General features: G+C 42.5%; 3 protein-coding genes across 3 annotated transcripts; 2 read left to right on the forward strand and 1 right to left on the reverse strand.

Annotated features, from left to right (window-relative positions):
- Positions 1-1,065: 1,065 nt before the first annotated feature.
- Positions 1,066-3,977, forward strand: LOC306826781 (tripartite motif-containing protein 16-like; the record flags this gene model as incomplete). Its single annotated transcript, XM_079348317.1, has 2 exons — positions 1,066-3,255; positions 3,335-3,977. The coding sequence occupies one exon, from the start codon at positions 1,066-1,068 to the stop codon at positions 2,758-2,760; it is 1,695 nt and encodes a 564-aa protein (XP_079204443.1). The 3' UTR covers positions 2,761-3,255; positions 3,335-3,977.
- Positions 3,978-4,576: 599 nt separating this feature from the next.
- LOC306826817 (presequence protease, mitochondrial-like) lies at positions 4,577-10,428 on the reverse strand. The gene is made up of 7 exons (XM_079348360.1): positions 9,834-10,428; positions 6,242-6,356; positions 5,851-5,947; positions 5,501-5,661; positions 5,218-5,344; positions 5,036-5,124; positions 4,577-4,823 (listed from the first exon to the last, which is right to left on the reverse strand). The coding sequence occupies exons 1-7, from the start codon at positions 9,895-9,897 to the stop codon at positions 4,691-4,693; spliced, it is 786 nt and encodes a 261-aa protein (XP_079204486.1). The 5' UTR covers positions 9,898-10,428; the 3' UTR covers positions 4,577-4,690.
- On the forward strand, positions 7,990-10,417 carry LOC306826787 (tripartite motif-containing protein 16-like; the record flags this gene model as incomplete). Its single annotated transcript, XM_079348323.1, is given in 2 exon segments — positions 7,990-8,020; positions 8,023-10,417. Coding segments are annotated over 2 exon segments (1,677 nt in total). The 3' UTR covers positions 9,669-10,417.
- Positions 10,429-13,693: the final 3,265 nt, after the last annotated feature.

Here is a 13,693-nt window from a genome sequence, read left to right on the forward strand (position 1 = left end):
TTCAGAGCTGTGTGGTGTTTGGCTACCAAGAAGCTTACCTCCTTTTTTTAAATTATGAGCTTTTGGTTGGATGAACTTATGAGAAAAATAATGTTTGACTGTTTTATTTAACAGTGTTGTGCAGTAATGGCTGGTGTTGAAATGACTACACTTCTAGTGCTGGTGTTGGTAGATTTAGTAAAACCTCTGAGGATAGAAATCAAGGGGGAGACATTCAAGAGCCAGTCACTGAGACAGGTGGAAAAAACTGAATGAAATATCTACTTCTGGCTTGTTTGAATGTCGGCCTTGAGAGGGATGTCGCCATCACACAACATTCAACAAGCAGCTTGGATTAGCACATGTTGACTTGATGGGAATTTCTGGTTTCATTTAATGTTTTATTTAGCCTCAAAACTACACAGGTTCTGCCTATAAACTCAACAGTCACGTGACGGTTCATGTGGACGCTATGTTGCTCATGTCTGATAAAGCAGCCGTTAAAAACAACAGGGCTTTGTGTTGTGTGTTTTGTAATAAATGACGAGCTTGTTTTTGTACCAGGCTGTAAAACACATCTTCCAATGGAGATAAAGTTCAGTGGCTCTCTGACGCCTCCCTGTGGTCTCTCAGGTTTTGACAGCTTGTAATGCTGGTGCTCACAGGTCGCTCCGTTCTGACTGTAGTTGTAGAACCTGTTCAGTTATTCTCTGTGTTTTATTCACTTCTTTTTACATGATAGAAATGTGGGACTACAGTTTTTTTACATGTTTGCTTATAGAGTTTGCTTCCATGAGACAGAGAGTGGTTATGTATTCATGTTGAGAATCGGCCCTATCAGAGGCATGAAACATGAGTCAGCGCTTGTTAACCCCTCCCTCTTCTTCCTGCTCTCACACACAGCCAGCTCCACTCTGACGTGTATTTCCTCCTTCTCTCCACATCAGATCTAATGTTTGAGGATGGGTGTAACCAACATGTGCGAGAGCAGACTGTGAACAAACACATGCTGTGTAGATCAGAGGTCAAACTAGTTTGATTTCTCAGGAAGTGAAACTCAGACAGTCGTTGTTACCGAGAGGAGAAATGGCACAGAAAGGAGTTCAGTTAGACCGGGAGGCTTTCTCTTGTTCTATCTGTCTGGATCTACTGAAGGATCCAGTCGCTATTCCCTGTGGACACAGTTACTGTATGAAGTGTATTAAAAACCACTGGGATACACAGGATGAGAAGAGAGTCTACAGCTGCCCTCAGTGCAGACAGGACTTCACACCGAGGCCTGTCCTGGTGAAAAACACCATGTTAGCAGATTTAGTTGAGGAGCTGAAGAAGACTGGACTCCAAGATGCTCCTGCTGATCTCTGCTATGCTGGACCTGAAGATGTGGCCTGTGATGTCTGCACCGGGAGGAAACTGAAAGCCTGTAAGTCCTGTCTGCAGTGTCTGGCCTCTTACTGTGAGAATCACCTCCAGCCTCATTATGAAGCAGCTCCATTAAAGAAACACAAGCTGGTGGAGCCCTCCAAGAATCTCCAGGAGAACGTCTGCTCTCGTCATGATGAGGTGATGAAGATGTTCTGTCGCACTGATCAGCAGTCTATCTGTTATCTCTGCTCTGTGGACCAACACAAAGGTCACGACACAGTCTCAGCTGCAGCAGAAAGGAGCGAGAAGCAGAGAGAGCTCGAGGTGAGTCGACAAAACATCCAGCAGAGAATCCAGGACGGAGACAAAGATGTGAAGCTGCTCCAACAGGAGGTGAAGGCTATCAATGGCTCTGCTGATAAAACAGTGGGGAACAGTGAGAAGATGTTCACTGAGCTGATCCGTCTCATGGAGAAAAGACGCTCTGATGTGAAGCAGCAGGTCAGATCCCAGCAGCAAACTGAAGCGAGTCGAGTCAGAGAGCGTCAGGAGAAGCTGGAGCAGGAGATCACTGAGCTGAAGAGGAAAGACGCTGAACTGGAGAAGCTCTCACACACACAAGATCACATCCAGTTTCTACAGGACTACCCCTCAGTGTCAGCACTCAGTGAATCTACACACTCATCCAGCATCAAGATCCGTCCTCTGAGGTACTTTGAGGACGTGACAGCAGCAGTGTCAGAAGTCAGAGATAAACTACAGGACGTCCTGACAGACAAATGGACAAACATCTCACAGACACTGACTCAAGTGGATGTTTTACTGTCACAACCAGAACCAGAACCAGAACCAGAACCAGAACCCAAGACCAGAGCTGAGTTCTTAAAATATTCATGTGACATCACACTGGATCCAAACACAGCAAACACACGTCTGTTATTATCTGATGGGAACAGAAAAGTAACACGAGTGAGTGAACAACAGTCTTATTCTAGTCACCCAGACAGATTCACTTATTGGAGGCAGGTCCTGAGTAAAGAGAGTCTGACTGGACGTTGTTACTGGGAGGTGAAGAGGAGAGGAAGAGTTTATGTAGCAGTCACATACAAGAATATCAGCAGAGCAGGGAGCTCATATGAATGTTTGTTTGGAGGTAATGACAAATCTTGGGCATTAGATTGTAAAAACAACAGTTATAACTTTTGTTACAACAATGTCTGGACTCCTGTCTCAGGTCCTCGGTCCTCCAGAGTAGGAGTGTACCTGGATCACACAGCAGGTATTCTGTCCTTCTACAACATCTCTGAAACCATGACTCTCCTCCACAGAGTCCAGACCACATTCACTCAGCCTCTACATGCTGGACTCGGGTTTTGTGATGTTGGATCCTCTGCTGAGTTGTGTAAACTGAAATAGACAGAAGTCATTAAGGAGACAGATGTTTAACTTGTTGTGTTTCAAATCTTCAACTTGATTTTTATTCTTGCTCGTTGCTGAGATGTGATGGTCGCCACCTGTCAATCAAACTTTATGGGCGGTACTTTGACCTCTTCTCGTCTGTTCTGTAAATGTTTGAGTGTCTTTAAGTGACGCTCCTTCCTGTGTCTGTTTAGCCGTGGACTCTTTCACTGCTCACCATGACTTTTGTTTGAAGGTGTATTTACTGGTTCATATGTAATTGTGTTCATTGTGTGTTTAAAGGTTTATTATTACTAACCAGGTGATCTCTGGTGTCAGTCTTTCATCAACGTTTGTGTTGAACACTGGAGAGCAGCACTGAGCACCGATCAGACTATCAGGTGACCTTTCTGAGTCAGGTGTGTAAACCTGCTGAGTGAGGAGGAGAGAGGAGAGAGGCTGAGACACTTTCAGGCTCAATTCAGTGTCAGGAAGACAGCAGAGATGCTGTTGGTAAGCATGCTGTGTTCTTTGTTAAGACTCTGGTTAGCATGTTGGATTTCATGTACTAAATTGACCCTGTTTATTTCAGAGAGTGATGCATCGTCGTCTGATTGAATCCTTGATTAACAGTGCTGCCGGCTGTGTGCTTCATTGATTGATTAGTCTGCGTGAGGCAGCATGGTAGTTGAGGTTTACTGTCAGGTTCTCTGCACATTATATTGTTTGGGGTGAAGTCAGAGGGTTAAACATTGTTTTCCTTGTTATGATTGTGTTCATTCGTCTTGGTTTATTAAAACTAGTTTATGTCTTTATGGGTATTTTAACTTGAACAATGAATGTATAAATTGGGTTTAATTCAAGTCAGTAAAATAGATTTCTTTTTTATAGTTTTTAGTGTTAATGTGGAAAAAAATTAAATTAGGTATTTAAATAATAATTAATATTGAACAAATGTTTAAATTGTCAACAAAAGCTAAAGAACTGAATAATTTCTACAATTCACATTGATTCAATTGTTATATTAACTTAGATTCTGATTTTTATTGTTTGGAAATAAGAAAATTAAGGATGCTAATGCATGTTTAATTATTTGAAAGGTGAGACAGACTTGATTTAGCATGTTTTATTTTCTTAAAGAATTTTCTTGATTAACATGTTTGTCTTTTTATGACTCAAAGATTTTTTTAGCTTACTAAGCTCCTGATGGATTGTTTCATTAATATGTGCTAATAAATGTAATGAAAAAATGATATCCATGGACATCCATCCTCTTTGTCTTTTACCTGCTCCACTTTTCAGAAAATGTGTGCTCAAACAAAGCTGTTTGTAGATTTTCCCTTCATGACATCACAAAGGGCAGTAGCCCCTCCCCCAGGTGGGTGACACTCCCACAGCTAGGTGTTTGTTCTGACCTCTACGTCTGCCTTCTATCAGACCAAAAACAGTGACGAAGAATACAATGTTATTCTTCTGATATGTGGAAGACACTGCATCAGAAAATCAAAGTAACAATCTCTCTGAATAATAAAATGTAAAACAATTAAAGACCTATCGTTTTAAAAAAGACTTACAGTAGAGAGTAAAACGACAGATGATGTCTTGTTCAAAGACTTTTTTTGAATCACTAGGTTTGTTTTTGAAACAGGATCATGACTTCAATCTGAGGTGAAGAATGTCTAAAGACAATATCAATGATCTGCTTCAATCATCACTTTGAGGAAATGAACAGATTGAAAGAGTCGCATGGATTGACAATAATTCAAATCTACGCTGCTGGCTGTAAAATATGTTTGTTTCCAAACTCTGAAGCAATAAGGTTAAAAATCCTCCAGGGGGCATCATTCCCTCATCCTGTCCTCAGGATCAAACAGACGTGGTTCTGGATCCTGGAGGTCGTGGCCTAAAGGAGGCTCTAGTTTGTCACTTTGGAGTCCTGTGTTGCTCCTCACCTGACAACCGAGGAGAAGTCACTTCCTATGTTGGGTTCGATGAGAGCCTTGTAGAAGGGCGAGTTCGGTCCAGAGATCATGAGAGACGACAGCAGGCTGAGGGTGAATCCTTCAAACGTGTCAGTGATGCTGCAACGAGAGAAAAACAAAACAGATTTTTTTTAGATATTTCTGAATGATGGGACAGGTCAGAAACTTTTCTGTGCTGAGGAAGACTCTCGGTTTTTGTAAAGTCAACGTGACGTGATGAAGGAGAAGGAAGGGGAGGGCGGGGGCTCTTTTGTGGCGTCTTAATCTTAATGCAGAATAAAAAAAGAAATATATATATTTTTTGATCTTACTCTCCCAGCAGGTAGCTCACACACAGCGTGTTCTGCCGGGCCGGATCAGGGGCCAGAGCGTCCGGGCTGCAGGTCACATGGTCCTCTCTCTGAGAATTCACAGTGACGTCAAAATGACTAATCAACACATTTCAGAGTTTAAACAGAAGTTACAGGAGCGTGTCCGGGTTTATGAAACTCACAGGGCTGCTCCAGTGCGGCTCGGGGGGGACCGCCGTGTTCGGGTCGATGCGATCAAACTTGGACAGGGCTTCCTCTTCGATCTGCTTCAGATGCTGCTCCAACGGCAGATCTCCATACGTGAAGAACCTGAAGGACACATCGAGGTTTCCTGTGTGTCTCATATTAACAGATTATTGTTGAACAGCTGCTCTCATTTCTTCATGTCCCTTCTAGGCTAACGGTGTACGTGTGTGTGTGTGTGTGTGTGTGTGTGTGTGTGTGTGTGTGTGTGTGTGTGTCTACCTGGCGTTGCTGGGATGGTAATGCGTGGCGTGGAACTGCTTAAGCTGTTCCCAGGTGAGGTCAGGGATGGCGAGAGGCTCTCCTCCGGACACCACAGAGTACGTGTGGTCCGGGTACAGCTTGTTCTGGAGGTGCTGGGCGTACACGCGCTCGTTGTCGGACTTTAAAAAAAAACAACAAAAAAAACACACACACGAGCAAACGTTAAAAACTCACCGATTCAATTCGTCTCAAATCTGTTCATCTCATATCTGTAACTTGTCTAAGGCCACGTGTCACCCAGCGTTTATGTTTCTGAGCGTCTTTGTTCCCAATGTTGTAAAACGGTGACTCGGAAAGTGTGGACTTACAAAAGCTCCTTTCATTTCGTTGAACACCACGCCTTTAAACACCAGGGGGGAGTTGGGATCTTTTGGGTTTTCATTCTCCAGCCTCCAGCCCTCCTGCCTGCATGAATCCACACAAACAGAAGTGAACTAATTACAGAGAGTGGATTCTTATCACACACTGTTACAAACAAGTGATTTCTGAAGGGTCTTTGTTTGTAAGATATCCTCCGAACGCAAATGTGGACGTCGATCCACGTCGTCAGCGACGTCTTAAAAAGCACTCGTGTTGTTGTTTTAATTCCACCAGCTGGTCTCGGCTACAATTCGTCGGCTTACTTTAGCGACCCAATGCTATCAAGTAAAATAAAACAAATATAAAAACAATATGAGAGAAGTAGCGGTCAGAACTCACCAGAAATCCTGCTCTCGTAAACACGGGAAGAAAGCCGCATCCAGATAGACGGAGAGAAGATTCTGGAAGTCTTTTCCATTTTGGGTTGAGAACGGATACATGGTGTAGTCGCTGGCTGTTGACGAGGGAGGCAACAAGAAAAAAATAATAATGTCACACATAAAGCTCATCGGCAAGACACAGTAACTAATCAGACGTATTTAGTTGTTTTTTTGTAGCAGGCTGTAAACATGTTTAATCAGGCTGTAAAAACATTATTTGTTGCATGTGTTGTGTATGTGACTTCTGGTGTTCCTGGATCCAGCCTCCAGTGGACCCTGGACGGACTGCAGGATTTTGAACTTCAACATTGGCTTCATTTATCAACACTGAGGGTCGGCTCTTGGTCAAATCAAAAACTTTGTTTCACTGATAATTATGTTTACTTTAATGACAATCACCCTAATCACTCCTGGTTTCACCTTATTGTTTTGGACACTTAATGCTAATCACTGCTCCTTTATGTTGCTGAGCACTTTAATGGCCCAGTCTGCATCCCTGCATTGACTGTTTAATGACTGTACTCACACCTCTGGCACTACCTCAAACACCTCTGTACATGCACATGTAACTAGTTTCTAGAAAGTCAGCACTTTGTTTCTAAGGCTCTTTAACTGTTTACAGGTCTCTTTTAACCAGCACATGTTTTTCTCTCCTTCACAGGTTATGTACATTATGCTATATAAATTTTAAGTCTCATGCTAATGCTAACTGCACAGGCTTAATCTGTAATTATGTTTCCTCTTAGTCACATAGGGGCTCCTAAATCTGAGTCTGGGGGATTATTGTATACAGAGGGGAGGGTGGACAGCGGGTGTGTATTGTAACTAATGTCTTGTGTCCTGCCTGTCTGTATACTGCTACTGGATGCCTTGAATTTCCCTCGGGATCAATAAAGTATCTATCTATCTATCTATCTATCTATCTATCTATCTATCTATCTATCTATCTATCTATCTATCTATCTATCTATCTATCTATCTATCTATCTATCTATCTATCTATCTATCTATCTATCTATCTATCTATCTATCTATCTATCTATCTATCTATCTGAGGTGAAGTATGTCTAAAGACAATATCAATGATCTGCTTCAGTCATCACTTTGAACATCTGACAGACAAAAACAAGGAGCAAAGGTCAGCTCAATGTATTTCATGTAAATACAGTATGTGAACCAGCAGTGAGTGAAAACACATCTTCCAATGGAGATAATGTTCAGTGGCTCTCTGACGCCTCCCTGTGGTCTCTCAGGTTTTGACAGCTTGTAATGCTGGTGCTCACAGGTCGCTCCGTTCTGACTGTAGTTGTAGAACCTGTTCAGTTATTCTCTGTGTTTTATTCACTTCTTTTTACATGATAGAAATGTGGGACTACAGTTTTTTGTACATGTTTGCTTATAGAGTTTGCTTCCATGAGACAGAGAGTGGTTATGTATTCATGTTGAGAATCGGCCCTATCAGAGGCATGAAACATGAGTCAGCGCTTGTTAACCCCTCCCTCTTCTTCCTGCTCTCACACACAGCCAGCTCCACTCTGACGTGTATTTCCTCCTTCTCTCCACATCAGATCTAATGTTTGAGGATGGGTGTAACCAACATGTGCGAGAGCAGACTGTGAACAAACACATGCTGTGTAGATCAGAGGTCAAACTAGTTTGATTTCTCAGGAAGTGAAACTCAGACAGTCGTTGTTACCGAGAGGAGAAATGGCACAGAAAGGAGTTCAGCTAGACCGGACTAGACTTGTTCCATCTGTCTGGATCTACTGAAGGATCCGGTGACTATTCCCTGTGGACACAGTTACTGTATGAAGTGTATTAAAAACCACTGGGATACACAGGATGAGAAGAGAGTGTACAGCTGCCCTCAGTGCAGACAGGACTTCACACCGAGGCCTGTCCTGGTGAAAAACACCATGTTAGCAGTTTTAGTGGAGGAGCTGAAGAAGACTGGACTCCAAGCTGCTCCTGCTGATCTCTGCTATGCTGGACCTGAAGATGTGGCCTGTGATTTCTGCACCGGGAGGAAACTGAAAGCCTGTAAGTCCTGTCTGCAGTGTCTGGCCTCTTACTGTGAAAATCATCTCCAGCCTCATTATGAAGCACCTCCATTTAAGAAACACAAGCTGGTGGAGCCCTCCAAGAAGCTCCAGGAGAACGTCTGCTCTCGTCATAATGAGGAAATGAAAGTTTTTTGTCGCACTGATCAACAGTCTATCTGTCTCCTCTGTTTAATGGACGAACACAAAGGTCACGACACAGTCTCAGCTGCAGCAGAAAGGAGCGAGAAGCAGAGAGAGCTCGAGGTGAGTCGACAAAACATCCAGCAGAGAATCCAGGATGGAGAGAAAGATGTGAAGCTGCTCCAACAGGAGGTGGAGGCTATCAATGGCTCTGCTGATAAAACAGTGGGGAACAGTGAGAAGATGTTCACTGAGCTGATCCGTCTCATGGAGAAAAGATGCTCTGATGTGACGCAGCAGGTCAGATCCCAGCAGCAAACTGAAGTGAGTCGAGTCAGAGAGCGTCAGGAGAAGCTGGAGCAGGAGATCACTGAGCTGAAGAGGAAAGACGCTGAACTGGAGAAGCTCTCACACACACAAGATCACAACCAGTTTCTACAGGACTACCCCTCAGTGTCAGCACTCAGTGAATCTACACACTCATCCAGCATCAAGATCCGTCCTCTGAGGTACTTTGAGGACGTGACAGCAGCTGTGTCAGAAGTCAGAGATAAACTACAGGACGTCCTGACAGACAAATGGACAAACATCTCACAGACACTGACTGAAGTGGATGTTTTACTGTCACAACCAGAACCAGAACCAGAGCCCAAGACGAGAGCTGAGTTCTTAAGATATTCATGTGACATCACACTGGATCCAAACACAGCAAACACACAGCTGTTATTATCTGATGGGATCAGAAAAGTAACAGTAGTGAGAGAAGATCAGTCTCATTCTAGTCACCCAGACAGATTCACTGGTTATTGGCACGTCCTGAGTAAAGAGAGTCTGACTGGACGTTGTTACTGGGAGGTGGAGAGGAGAGGAGGAGTTTGTGTAGCAGTCACATACAAGAATATCAGCAGAGCAGGGTGGTCACTTGAATGTGAGTTTGGAGGTAATGACAAATCTTGGAGGTTAGATTGTGACAACAACAGTTATAACTTTTGGTACAACAATGTCAGCACTCCTGTCTCAGGTCCTCAGTCCTCCAGAGTAGGAGTGTACCTGGATCACAGAGCAGGTATTCTGTCCTTCTACAACATCTCTGAAACCATGACTCTCCTCCACAGAGTCCAGACCACATTCACTCAGCCTCTACATGCTGGACTCGGGTTTTATAATTATGGAGACTCAGCTGAGTTGTGTAAACTGAAGTAGACAGAAGTCATCAGGGGATAATGTGTTCACATCTGTGTTTTTTTTCATGTTGCTACAGAAGTTACTTTTCACACATACTACGTTACTTTAACAAAAAGAGTAAAGACACATTTCTGGACTTTTTAGATTTGAATATCATATGTGGACGTGGGACCTTCCTCTGACCTGTCTCTTTGAGCTCCCTCGTTTTCCTTGAATCCACAGCAGACATGGACCTGTGTGTAGTCATTCTGTTCACCTTTCACCATTACACGCACGCTTGCTTCTCTAACTCGTCTTCAAAAGAAAAAAAGGTGAACAGAAGTTTCCTCCTTCTCTCAGATTATTTCTTCTTTGTGATGTTTTCATTGTTTTGTTGTTCATCTTTGTTAAGCGTCTTTAATTATTCAGAAAGGCGCTATGTTGCTTCCAGAGAGGGGGCGTGGCCAGACACAGCTCATTTACATATTTAAAGCTACAGACACAGAAACAGCCTGTTCTGAGCAGGGCTGAAATAGAGGGGTTTATAGACATGATCAAATACAGGATCAGAGTGGATTTACAACAACACACTTCACACACATGTTTAGAGGAGCTCTGACACTGATTTAACCTGAAGAGGAGAATATGTGACCTTTAAGTCATGAAGGCTGTCAGTGCTAGTGATGACTTTTGTTCTCTTATCTGTGCTGTATCGCTAACCATCGACTATTTGTAATGATGTAAAGATTTGAACTTCTTTGAAAATAAATCTATGATTCACCTGTAAACATTTCTCTGTCAGTTTCTTTCCCTCCAAATGTAAAACTGTCCAATGAGGCATCTTTAAAACAGGAAGTATCATCATCTAAAAACAACGCAACACTGAAGGAAATATTATCAGACCAAAAATAAGAGACAAAGAATACGTCTTTATGCTGCTGATATGTGGAAGACGCTGCATGAGAAAATCAAAGGAACAAACTGTCTGAATAATAAAATGACATGAAATTAAAGAGCGATTGTTTTAAACAGACTTTCAGTGGAGAGTAAAAAGACAGAAGACGTCTTGTTTTAAAGACTTTTACTGATTGGACTGAAACAATGAAGGGTTTATTGGAGGGATGTTCGTCTTCTAAAAAGTCAGAGTTACAGCTGCACATGGGTAGAGATGTGTCTCATATAGAAAAGTGTTCACTGTTTCAGACACTACCACTCTCCTTATTGGACTGTTTAGGTGTGGCTCTATTGTACCAGGCTATTTGTTCCCGTCATTACTGTGATTACAAGGTAAACACACATTTCTAAAAGAATTTAAACTTTCACTCATGACTTGATTTTTATCCCTCAGTTGCTGCAGAAACCTTCCCGGTGTTACAGTCAAAGTGAGTGACGCGCCCCCTGAACACATGATGATGGTTTTTCATGTTTATGGTCTCAGTCTGATCTCTGCTTTGTCTTGGTCTCTGTTAGGAAGATCTTGACTACAACACGAGGTAAAACTAATTCAAACATCTGTTTGCTATTTCATGATAGTTTTGTATGAATTCTCCAAACTCTAATCTCTCTAGTGTAGCATTACGTCTGTCCCTTGTTGTCTCCGTTACATCCCGCCCACCTGTCAATCATGTCGGCTACATGCCTAACTATGGATAACACGTGTCGTTCATGAAGTCAAAAAAGAGCCGATTTAAAAAATTCACCCTCGTACAGTTTGTGACGATGATGACAGTAAATTATCAGACATATTCAGCTGTTTTTTTGTAGCAGGCTGTAAACATGTTTAATCAGGCTGTAAAAACATTATTTGTTGCATGTGTTGTGTATGTGACTTCTGGTGTTCCTGGATCCAGCCTCCAGTGGACCCTGGACGGACTGCAGGATTTTGAACTTCAACATTGGCTTCATATGTCAACACTGAGGGTCGGCTCTTGGTCAAATCAAAAACTTTGTTAGAATGATAATTATGTTTACAGCTAGTAACTGGTCAGTGAGTGGTCTGATAACATCTCACTGTTAGTATGAGGTCATTTAAAATGATCTTTGGTCAGTGTAATACTTTTACCACATATCCAAATTCTTTCATTACTTAAAATTGTTGAAAGATCTCAGACGATTCACCACACCGGTCCGAAGCAAGTGAGACTGCTCATTGTCAACAGCTGAAAGCTCGGCTGACACTTTTACCACATCACAGGAGAATTTCCACTCAAGCTGAGTTCAGGCTGAATTTAGCTAATCACAATAGTCTGATTTTAACTTTTATAAACCTTATCATAAAAAGTTGATATATGTATTACATGCATAACGTGTACTTATAACATTGTAAGGAGTGTCGTATTATTATGTGTTAGAATAGTTGGCGGTCATAAAACCAGTTGTGGAAGTGCAGGCTGTAAATCTTATTGGGGGTACTGGACTGCTCACATAGTGGGGTGTGTAGAAGTGCCCTGTTAGAGATCAGGGAGTGTCCTGCAGCTGCATGAGAATCACACAGATAAACATATGTGTCTTGTTTTTGCTACATTCTTGTTGAAGTAACCCAAAATGTAAACTGAAACTGTCATGACGTAGATGTTGAGAGTCGGCCATAGTTTATAGGAGGGAAGCACAAGCTTCTCTCTGGTTCGGTCTTCCTTTTTGGGACTTGACTTTTGATCTACACTTGTTCTGCACCTGTGATCAACTGACTTATATTCTCTTTTATTTAGCTCTAGTCACTCACTGTGAGAATAGCACTCTTTTGTAGGATTTGTATTATTTTGTAAGCTCTGTGTTTAATCAATTGTGTTATTATAAAATAAAAGGAAACCTTCCATTGTAAGGACTTTCCAACAAAAACCCTTTTCCTTTAAGATCTTATATTTTTCTCTTGTTGGACCACGACAGACCAAAGGGATAGAAGACTAAGGTCAGAAGCTTTTTGTCCCCATTGTTCCAATACCAGAGAGGGAAGCATAGACTGGGGAGGGACACTCTGCTTTAAAGTGGTTAGGTGTTAGAATAAAATTGTATGCAAAGTTATCATAAAGTGCTAAGGCTTAAAACTGTGAGGGGGCTATGTTAATCATGAAATGTCTCTGCACAGATATTTGACAGTGCAAAGGGGAAGTACACTTTGCACTCTCACTTAGCTTTGCACTCTCACTTCTCTTTGCGCTCACTGCCTTGTTTTGCAGAAGATGACACGTTGCACAACAAGGGGGTTGTGTGTGTAAGGGGTGACCATACCCGTGCTCGACGGATGGTCATGACCTCTATCCTACCTTATGTATCATGTGTACAATGAAGTAATCATACATTGTGTAAACCAGGGCGTGTGCTTCTTCAATAAAAAGAAGGGACGAGCAGGAGGACAGCAGAGTAGGTTTGGAGATTGTAAATTCTGCTGTCCCAAACTGCTCTCCTTGCAAGTATTATAACCTGAATTCTGATGTCTGTCTGTTTGTTCTCAGAATCTATTTTACAGATGCAGCACAAACTAGACTAACTTAAGAGAAAGCTGCGGAGTGTCAGTTTTGGACCTGACATTTTTGGGGGCTCGTCCGGGATGCCAAGACACCTGAAGGGTTCCGGAGGACGGACTGACCTGACTAAAAAGCCCGTGGCCACGGCAGACTAGACCTTTTGAAAGGAGTCACTCAGTTTTCTTCCTTCGGAACTCAAAGGTTGACGGCATCCCAGAGTTCAGACAACGGACGTCAGAATTCAGGTAATATGGTCTAAATTACAGGAGAAATAATTTAGAGACAATAAGAAAGGTGTGATTGTGGATCATTTCTCTGAAGTTCTGCCTGTAAGGACCGTAGTTTAGTTAGAGTGTAAAACTAAACCCTGGAAATATAATTCTGTCTGTGTGACTGAATAAAGGTCTGGTATGTACTGAGGGAACGATCAAGTGTAACTCAACAGTGTGCGGAAATTCTAGACCCTGCGTGACACTGAAAATAAAATTCTGTCTGTGTGACTGAATAAAGGTCTGGTATGTACTAAGAGAATGATCAAGTGTGGGGGCGCCGATAGCTCAGCGGCAGCGACAGCGCGCGTACCATGTTGCGAGGCCTTGG

This window comes from Symphodus melops (genome assembly GCF_947650265.1).
Source record: "Symphodus melops genome assembly, chromosome: 7".
Lineage (NCBI taxonomy): Eukaryota > Metazoa > Chordata > Actinopteri > Labriformes > Labridae > Symphodus > Symphodus melops.

Bases quoted from the DNA above. Each gene is read 5' to 3' on its own strand.
- LOC306826817 (XM_079348360.1), bottom strand. From the start codon at position 9,897: ATGACTACACACAGGTCCATGTCTGCTGTGGATTCAAGGAAAACGAGG. The intron at 6,357-9,833 runs GTCAGAGGAAGG...CCTCGTCAACAG, and splicing joins GAGGGAGCTCAAAGAGACAG to CCAGCGACTACACCATGTAT. The intron at 5,662-5,850 runs GTAAGTCCACAC...TTTTTTTTAAAG, and splicing joins ACGAAATGAAAGGAGCTTTT to TCCGACAACGAGCGCGTGTA.